Genomic DNA, 9,097 nt, shown 5'->3' on the forward strand with positions numbered 1-9,097 from the left:
GACAGTGTCAACAAATGTTATTCACAAAACATAATGCAAGTATACATAATTTCGCAAAGATGAGAATTACTTTTGGTGGTACGAAGTAAAGACTGTCTTCCCAGGCCCAGAAGTGTTTGGACTCCAGGAACACTAGATGGCAGCTCCTTCTCTATAAGTGGGCCGATGCGTTTACAGACACGGAGAAGATAGTCTGCAGGAATGTGTGCATTTAAAATCACCTGCAAGAGACCCAGCAAAGGACAGCAAGCACACTATAAGAAAACAAACCCAAAATGTAATTCAATATGCGACAAAAAAGTATAACAGTTAGATTATTAAGACTCTTAACCTTTTAATTAATGCTACGTTTCTAAGGTGCCACGTAAAAACAGCTAGTCTTGACATTTATGACAGTGCCTTTATTTTTGTAGTGTCTGAAAAATCGTAAATAATGTATTTGTAAGACTGCTACAGGAGGGGCGCAAGCCAAAACAAGAATGGTTTTGCTCTACTGTGCTGCAAAACAGCTGTTAAGATGCAAAAGAGCGACTCTTCTGCCAATACAACAGCAGTCGTTAGGATGCAATCCCCCTCGTTAGCGGTGCAGTATTGTGTGGCAAAACGACTGCTGTTAAGATGCAGAGAAGAGAGACCTCTTACAGCATTGTTGTTCTGATTCAAACATTTAAAATTAGTTCCTTTTTTACATATAGTTGAGTAGATTGGTACACTAGTACTTTTACCAATACTTTATTTGAATACAATTTTGACTTAGACACAAGGGAAATTGTTAGATACAGTAGTCCATCTACAGAAAGAATAAATATTAACTGATATAGTTACAGATCCTGTGTTTTTGTCAAATTACAGTTGTGCCAATTTGTGCCACTGTAACGACTTGGTATTGGCTCGATATTAGGGTTGTGAATCGTTAGGCACCACACAATTAGATTCGATTGTTGGGGTTAACAATTCGATTCAGAATCAATTCTCAATTCAAAATCAATATTTTTTTAATAACTTTGGGTGCCAGTTATATGATGAACTACATTCCTCCATAAAACGGATCAACAGCTCTAATACATTTCTATATTACTTAAAAGAAAACGAGTGTTGTTTAAATAAAATCTCCCCAAACATTTAATAAAGTCAAATACAAATAAGTCAAGAGAAGTATCCAACACTTCTCTTTTCTAAAGTAAATCTGTACAGCAGATATGATCATCTACATCAAAAATATGATTTGCCTGAGTGGCTGGACAGGACAGATAAAAAGAACAAATACAACAACATTTCAAACCGATTTTTGCTTACGAATCGTTACTAATAAAAATTGCGATAAATTCGAAAATCGATTTCTTAGACACGTACCCCTACTCAATAACCAAATTTCTAGTACCGCCCAAAAACTAATGTTAAATATCTAAACAGAATAGTAAGTGCTTATTACATTTTAATAGAAGTGTAGATATAACCATGTTGCAACAGAAAGTAACCAGCTATTAACAGCAAGGAGATTAATAACAGTTTTGAGAAAATAATACAACTGGAAAGGACGCAGTATGTTACTGCATACATCAGGAACTAAATTAGGAGCCTTTGTAACTCGTTTTGAAATGGTTCTATTATCAATTACATGCCAAATAATAAATAAATAATAATAAATAGTGTGATATATAACATTATCGTAAGAGGCTGCAATATAATTCTTAATATAGATTTCAGCCGATTATGCCCATACCAGCACACATTTACACATAAGATGGCACAACAATTTGTATGCAATGTCTCAGATTTAGCCCAATAAGTATCAAAAACAGAATCTGGATAGTTAACAAAATATACATATAAAACAGAGCTATGTACAAAATAACATAAAACAGAACACAAATAAATAGATTTGTGATCCTGTAGTATAAATATTGAAATCTAACTAAATAAGACAGACAATCAAACTAATAGATTATTTTCAAATTGAAACTTGAAATTAAAGAAAAATTGCTGTATTTTTTTCCACATCTGGTTAATATATGTTCCTCTAACATATGTGGAGCAGGCTTTGATATTAATTATGACTGCAACTTGTTGTTTTACTGATATTTAAAATAATTTAAAAAATAATAATTTATTGAAAAAAAAAGACCCCAATACAATGCAGTTCAATGGATAATTTACAATGACATGAAAACACAAACCTAATTAACTTTAGTAATGCAGGCAAGTATATAACTAGTAGATAAGGATGGGACAAAATGTGCCGAGGCTTTCAGGCGTCTGTCGAGTTATGGAGTGGGCGTTTCCGCAAAGCGCGTATCGAGGGTTGCTTCATGTAGGGGAGGAGCAGGAAATGATGACGTGTGAAGCCTCGCTGCCAGGCCGCATGACTTGACCGCTTCGAGACGCGGTTCAGCCTCGCTACCCGGCCGTAACACGTGACTACTTCAGGATGCGGTTCAGATTGTGCCTGAGAGACTCAACAACACATAAGCTGCCCAAGCTCCATTGAAAAAGTGGGCTTTTGAGAGTTGTGGTCAGTTCTGAATCTGGTTATAGAATAAAAATATTTCTTTAAATGCAAATAGAATCAAAGAATATTGATTCTATTTCTACATGATATTAAATTTGACGGCAAACCTAATCCAAGCCGTCTACCGCTTTGTAAGAAATATTAAAATAGTTAACTCACATCCAGCCTGTCTACAATCGTTTGGTAGTTTTATGATTTGTGCGTTGACCCTGTAAGCCATGTGACATTGTTTTGATTCTCAGCAATGTTTGTTCCAGAATGTGTTATTCACTGTAAAATTACATTTTTATAATGTAAGACACGCTCTATTTTTTATCTTTTAAACAGGCACCAGAAATTAATAGCTGGATGGTATTATCTTTTAAACAGCCACTAGAAATCAATAGCTGAATGATGGAAAGGATTTGTCAAAAACAATAAAGGGATTGCTTAAAATATTTTAAAAAAATACTAAATCTCCTCTGTTCTGTACATCTTTGTCCAAGTCACATTATATTGTCATCTTCCTCTTGAAGTCAAAATGCCATTTCTCCAAGGTGACGTATCATACTACCATGTTGGCAAAATACAAACACACAATACATTAAAACATTTTATTGTACATGTGTTAATTTGATTATCAAAACCATTTAGTCAAAAATGTATTGTGATTCATTATCATTTCCAAAAGCCATAACTCGACCCAATTGGTTCAAGTTGTTAGTTGCAGCCCTAGTGGCGGTATTACGGTTTCAAAATCTTCACAATAATGCTGTGACGTGTGGCGATGTCAAACGAAAACTTGGTGAGTGCAGTTTTTTTCTGGCGCTTTTGCGTTGGCCGGTCTGAAAATAAACTACATCGCGCGCAGAGGATTTTGGGAGAGTCTCTCTCGGATTTCCAGCCCAGCTGAACACCACTAACCCGCGTAAATTGCCACGACTTGCTGTATTAGTGACACTATAACTTGTACTAACATTCCTTTTATGTTACGTGCGTCCCTTTTAGACTAAACCACTACACAGGGACCGTAACACTAACAAACAAACAACCCTTGGCAAAAACATAACATCGTTTCGAGTGTTCTAAACCAAAACAGACTTGGTCAAGGGGCAGCGTGCTAAGGGAAAATATATTTGAACTCAGCGAGACTAAACATTAATTTGTGAGGTATTAACAGTATTAAAAGCTAAATTGTGAGTTCACATTTTGGAGAAACTCCATTTTCCAAACTGATATAAAACATCCATCCATTTTCTACGGCTTGTCCCTTTCGGGGTCTCTGGGGTGCTAGAGCCTATCCCAGCTGCAGTCGGGCGGAAGGCGGGGTACGCCACCTCATCACAGGGCCAACACAGATAGACAGGCTATATTCACACACTAGGGCCAATGTATTAGTGTTGCCATCAGCCTATCCCTAGGTGCATGTCTTTGGAGGTGGGAGGAAGCCGGAGTACCCGGAGGGAACCCACGCAGTCACGAGGAGAACATACAAACTCCACCCAAAAAAGATCCCGAGCCCAGGATCGTACCCAGGACCTTTCTAACATATCCACTGTAAAGGACACTGCTTCTCAGAAAGTAAAAGTTGAAAGACATTAGACTGAACATTCTTGTTTTACACTTGTTACACTGGATGTTTACAAAGTAAGTTTTTTTTGGCTTATAACAGTGGATGTACCTGCATTATTCTTTGTACTTAAAAATTAATGTTTGTAATAATAAATATGATTATAACATTTGATCATTATCGTAATGATCAAATGTTCTAATCCCAAACATAATGATTCTTTGACTGTTCAATTACACTAAGTGTGTTTATCCTAAACATTCCTTCCACTTTACTTGGCATACAACGGCATTTTAAAGTATTTTGGGTGCATGTGCAGGTACATGTCTTTGGAGGTAGGAGGAAGCCGGAGTACCCAGAGGGAACCCACGCAGTCACGAGGAGAACATACAAACTCCACACAAAAAGATCCCGAGCCCAGGATCGAACCCAGGAAGGACCTTTGTAACATGTCCACTGTAAAGGACACTGCTTCTCAGAAAGTAAACGTTGAAAGACATTAGACTGAACATTATTCTTTTACACTTGTTACACTGGATGTTTACAAAGTAAGTTGTTTTGGCTTATAACAATGGATGTACCTGCACTATTCTTTGCACTTAAAAATTCATGTTTGTAGTAATAAATATGATTATAACATTTGATCATTATGATAATGATCAAATGTTCTAATCACAAACATAATGATTATGTGACTGTTCAATTACAGTAAGTGTGTTTATCCTAAACATGCCTGCCACTTTATTTTACAATGGCATTTTAAAGTATTTTTGTTTTTTTGGACATATACCACAATAATATCGTATCATGGCTTTCATACCGTGATAATATCGTACCATGACATTATGATATCGTTACATCCCTAGTAACTAGCCACAAAAATAGAATACATTATATCACGATTCATTACCGCTACTGAATACAGGATTGTTATGGTTTCGTGGCATATTGAGAACAGTATACAGTATATCTCTTTTATCCTTCAGCCACGTGAGCTCTGGAAAATTCACAACAACCAGCTTCCTGGTTGCAGCCAGAAACTTAAAGCAGCCAGAAACTTAAAACAAGGCTCACCAACATCAGCAACAAGGAGGGTGACTCCCTCATTACAGACAAAATGGAGGTAGCTAGCAGACTTAACATCTTTTTCACCAGCGTAGCCGCAACTCTTGTCAACAAGCTGTCCCACCACTCTGGTCGCTTTGGTGTAGAACACATTAAAGCCTTCTACAGAAAGCTAGGAGTATCCAACGATGGTTTCAAATTAGAAATGGTCACAGCTGATGAGGTGTTTAAAAAATTGAGCGCGCTCCACCCTAACAAGGCCACCGGCCTTGATAATATTCCCTCCAAATTCCTCAGGGACTCTGCCTCCATCATTGCCCCGATCATCACGCACATAATAAACCTATCAATTACACAAGGCCAAGTACCAAAAGATTTTAAGATAGCAAGAGTAACTCCCTTCTTTAAAAAAGGAAGCAAATTGGAACCTGGCAACTACCGACCTGTTTCTATTCTCAGTTCCATTTCCAAAGTAATGGAGACAATAGTTTATGAACAGGTCGATAGTTACCTTGCCACTAATAAACTCATGTACAAATTCCAATCCGGCTTCAGAACTAACCACTCCACTGACACATGCCTTCTCTATCTGACCGACCACATCAAACATGAGGTGGACGCGGGCAAATACTGCGGCATGGTCATGCTGGACCTTCAGAAGGCCTTTGACACCGTTAACCACGCTATACTGCTGGATAAGCTCAGAGCAATCGGATTTAACAAAACCTCATGGAGCTGGATGCAATCTTACTTGGAGGGGAGGGAGCAGGTGGTAGAGGTGAACGGCACCGTGTCCCCCCCCCCCCTCTCGGTGAGCTGTGGAGTCCCCCAAGGCAGTATATTGGGACCTTTACTGTTCCTAATATACATAAACGACATGTCATCGGCATGCGACTGTGAATTGTTTTTGTTTGCGGATGACTCTGCCCTGCTGGTATCCGGCAAGGACAAGTCACAGGTGGAGAAAATCCTCAGTGCTGAGCTCTGTAGAACTTGCACCTGGCTCGCTGACAACAAGCTATCCATACACTTGGGTAAAACAGAATCCATCCTGTTTGGGTCCCACATCAACCTTAAGAAAGTCAATGACTTCACCATAAAAGTGGGTGACATTGTTATCACCAGGAAAGATGAGGTCACCTACCTAGGTTCCATTCTAGAGGCTAACCTTTCCTGTGATAAAATGGCAACCAAGGTAATCAGAAAGGTTAACCAACGAACGAGATTTCTCTACAGAATCTCCTCTCTGGTCAACAAAAGCACCTTGAGGATTCTGGCGGGAACTCTCGTTCAACCCTTTTTCGATTACGCATGCACCTCCTGGTACCCTAGCACCTCCAAAACCCTCAAATCTAAACTCCAAACATCTCAAAACAAGCTAGTCAGGTTACTTCTAGACCTCCACCCCAGATCCCACCTCACTCCTACCCACTTCTCTAAAGTGGGCTGGCTCAAGGTGGAGGACAGAGTTAAACAACTTGCACTGAGCCTAGTCTATAAAATCCACTACACCTCCCTGATACCGAAGTACATGTCAAACTACTTCCTTAACGTAAATGACCGCCATAACCACAACACCAGGGGGAGCTCCACTAACCATGTTAAACCCAGATTCCGAACTAACAAAGGTCTTAACTCATTCTCTTTCTATGCCACATCAATGTGGAATGTGCTCCCAACAGGTATAAAAGAAAGGGCATCTCTATCCTCCTTCAAAACCGCAATAAAAGTTCACCTCCAGGCAGCTACAACCCTAAACTAACACCCTCCCCTGATTGCTAATAATCAAATGTAAACAATCAAATGCAGATACTTTTTCTTATGCATTCAGATCTCTCTCTCTCTCTCTCTCTCTCTCTCTCTCTCTCTATGTCCACTACTTGCTGTCCATATTCTACCCCCCGCCCCCCCTCCACACCCCTGATTGTAAATAATGTAAATAATTAAATGTGATTATCTTGTGTGATGACTGTATTATGATGATAGTATATATGATAGTATATATCTGTATCATGAATCAATTTAAGTGGACCCCGACTTAAACAAGTTGAAAAACTTATTCGGGTGTTACCATTTAGTGGTCAATTGTACGGAATATGTACTTCACTGTGCAACCTACTAACAAAAGTCTGAATCAATTGTAAAAAATGTTTATTCATTTAGGGTGTGTGCTATTGAAAGTTTAACAATACCAACACAATATTTAAACTAGTTCCTTATTCAATTTTTTTATATTTTATAATTGCCTGAGCAAAAAAAAGTAAATAGTTCACAATTACCAAACAACTATAAAAACTACTATCTACTACTTTTTAAAAGTAATTTAATATTAACTAAAAAATAGATTTTAAGAAAATTAAAATATCGACTTAATCACTTTATACCGATCAAATACTGATATTAGCCTTGGTGTGGAAACCACCGGTTTATAAAACGATTCGCCCTCTTACGTGTAGTAGACTGACTGACTATGCTGACCCACCAACAGTTGTTATATTATCCTCTCTTCAGACTTCAATAAAAAAAAAAAGCCCTGGATACAACAGTGGCTAAAGCGTCACTGATGCTTTTCCGGTTGGCTGTTATTTTTCAAAGCCGGAAATGTACTGGCTCTGAGAGAGGATTGGCAACTCAGTTCAACCAATCAAATCTTTCATAGGAGTATTTCCCCTCCCACTTCCTCGCACAGTCGCAAACGCTGTCCTTGGTTATTTATATACAGGCCTACAATCAAACAAATGTAAAAATAATCTAAGATGTTTGGAAAAATTCCCATGTAACACGTCTAAATAATCAAATAAATTACACCGTCAAGCTGCGGTTGTCGATCAACAGGATACACTTACACGATGAATTAGTTAATCGTTATGTGTCACTCACCCAATCTTGGAAGGTCCGTTTATGTTTATTTCCGCCCCAACTCCATCGCTGTGGTATCAACTAAATAAAAAACAAGTTATTAGGGACAACGCGGAAAAAAACGTCCGCTCGTCCGGGTTACTCGCTCCTTTTTCTTGGGCTGCGGACGAAATAGCTGAACTATATGTCATTTACATGTAGCGAGTAGGAGGCGATACAAGAAGAGTCCACACGGGAATAAAAGGCAGAAAGTTGCAGCCGAACCTACCTCGTACTCCTCCAGCTCCTCCGCCAGAATCTACCGACACACACACGGACTCAACGTTAGCTGCTATCGCTCGGCCGTTCTAATCGGTGAACCACACCGCCGCTAACGGTGATTACCGCGTGTATTGTCGAGTTACCTGTGCTGCTTTTTGACAAGGTCCAGATTGCAGAAACCTGGCAATGAGGTAATACAGTTCTGAAACGAAAGAGGGGTGTGCGTTAGCCTGTGTTGTTACCGTTGAGCTAATGCTAGCGAGGCTCGTAACTTAGCTCGCTAACTGAAACGTAAATGTAAAACCAAATATGTAAATCCTGTGGCACTCACCGCATTCTATTTGGGAAAACGGTTCTCCTGCCATGACTTAATAGGAAAGGCGGCATTAAGACAAACTGATGTTTTGGCTCGCTCGTTAGCCGCCGGCTAGCTAGTAGCTAGTCGTGTGTAGCTAAGGAGGCTAACGTTAGTGACTGGCCTCCTCTCCCAGGTTAGTCGATGGCCACACGGCCCTTTGTGATAGCGTCCTCTAGTGAGGAGATAGCGACGTTGGACGTTTTGTTTATCTTTGAAGAACATGAGAAATGTAGAAAACACTAGCCCAGTTTCATCTCAATAAAATGAGAGTATCTTTTGAAAAATACATTTGCATCAGTAAATGGAAAAAAGTAAAGATGATATTGAATGGATTTACTACACGTCGTGGAATTGTTTTTTAATGTATTTCTCAATGTCCACAATATTTCTGATGATTATTGCTTAGAGCGAATACAACATCCAAATAATTTTGTATTAAAGTACAACTTTGTAAATTGCTGTACTGATTGGAGCTTTAATCGGCAAATTAACTACA

At 38.9% G+C, this 9,097-nt stretch overlaps 1 protein-coding gene across 1 annotated transcript in view; it reads right to left on the bottom strand.

Moving 5' to 3' along the window:
* The window catches only part of brwd3 (bromodomain and WD repeat domain containing 3), a 45,672-nt gene extending 36,897 nt beyond the window's left edge, over positions 1 to 8,775 (bottom strand). Inside the window, exons 1-5 of the mRNA XM_062048001.1 lie at positions 8,575 to 8,775; positions 8,387 to 8,445; positions 8,251 to 8,280; positions 8,004 to 8,063; positions 71 to 221 (exon numbers count right to left, since the gene is read on the bottom strand). Coding sequence (XP_061903985.1) covers positions 71 to 221; positions 8,004 to 8,063; positions 8,251 to 8,280; positions 8,387 to 8,445; positions 8,575 to 8,608 — 334 coding nt within the window. The 5' untranslated portion in view covers positions 8,609 to 8,775. The remainder of the gene's footprint in view (positions 1 to 70; positions 222 to 8,003; positions 8,064 to 8,250; positions 8,281 to 8,386; positions 8,446 to 8,574) is intronic.
* Positions 8,776 to 9,097: the final 322 nt, after the last annotated feature.

Source organism: Entelurus aequoreus, linkage group LG05 (genome assembly GCF_033978785.1).
Source record: "Entelurus aequoreus isolate RoL-2023_Sb linkage group LG05, RoL_Eaeq_v1.1, whole genome shotgun sequence".
In the NCBI taxonomy this organism is placed as follows: Eukaryota; Metazoa; Chordata; class Actinopteri; order Syngnathiformes; family Syngnathidae; genus Entelurus; species Entelurus aequoreus.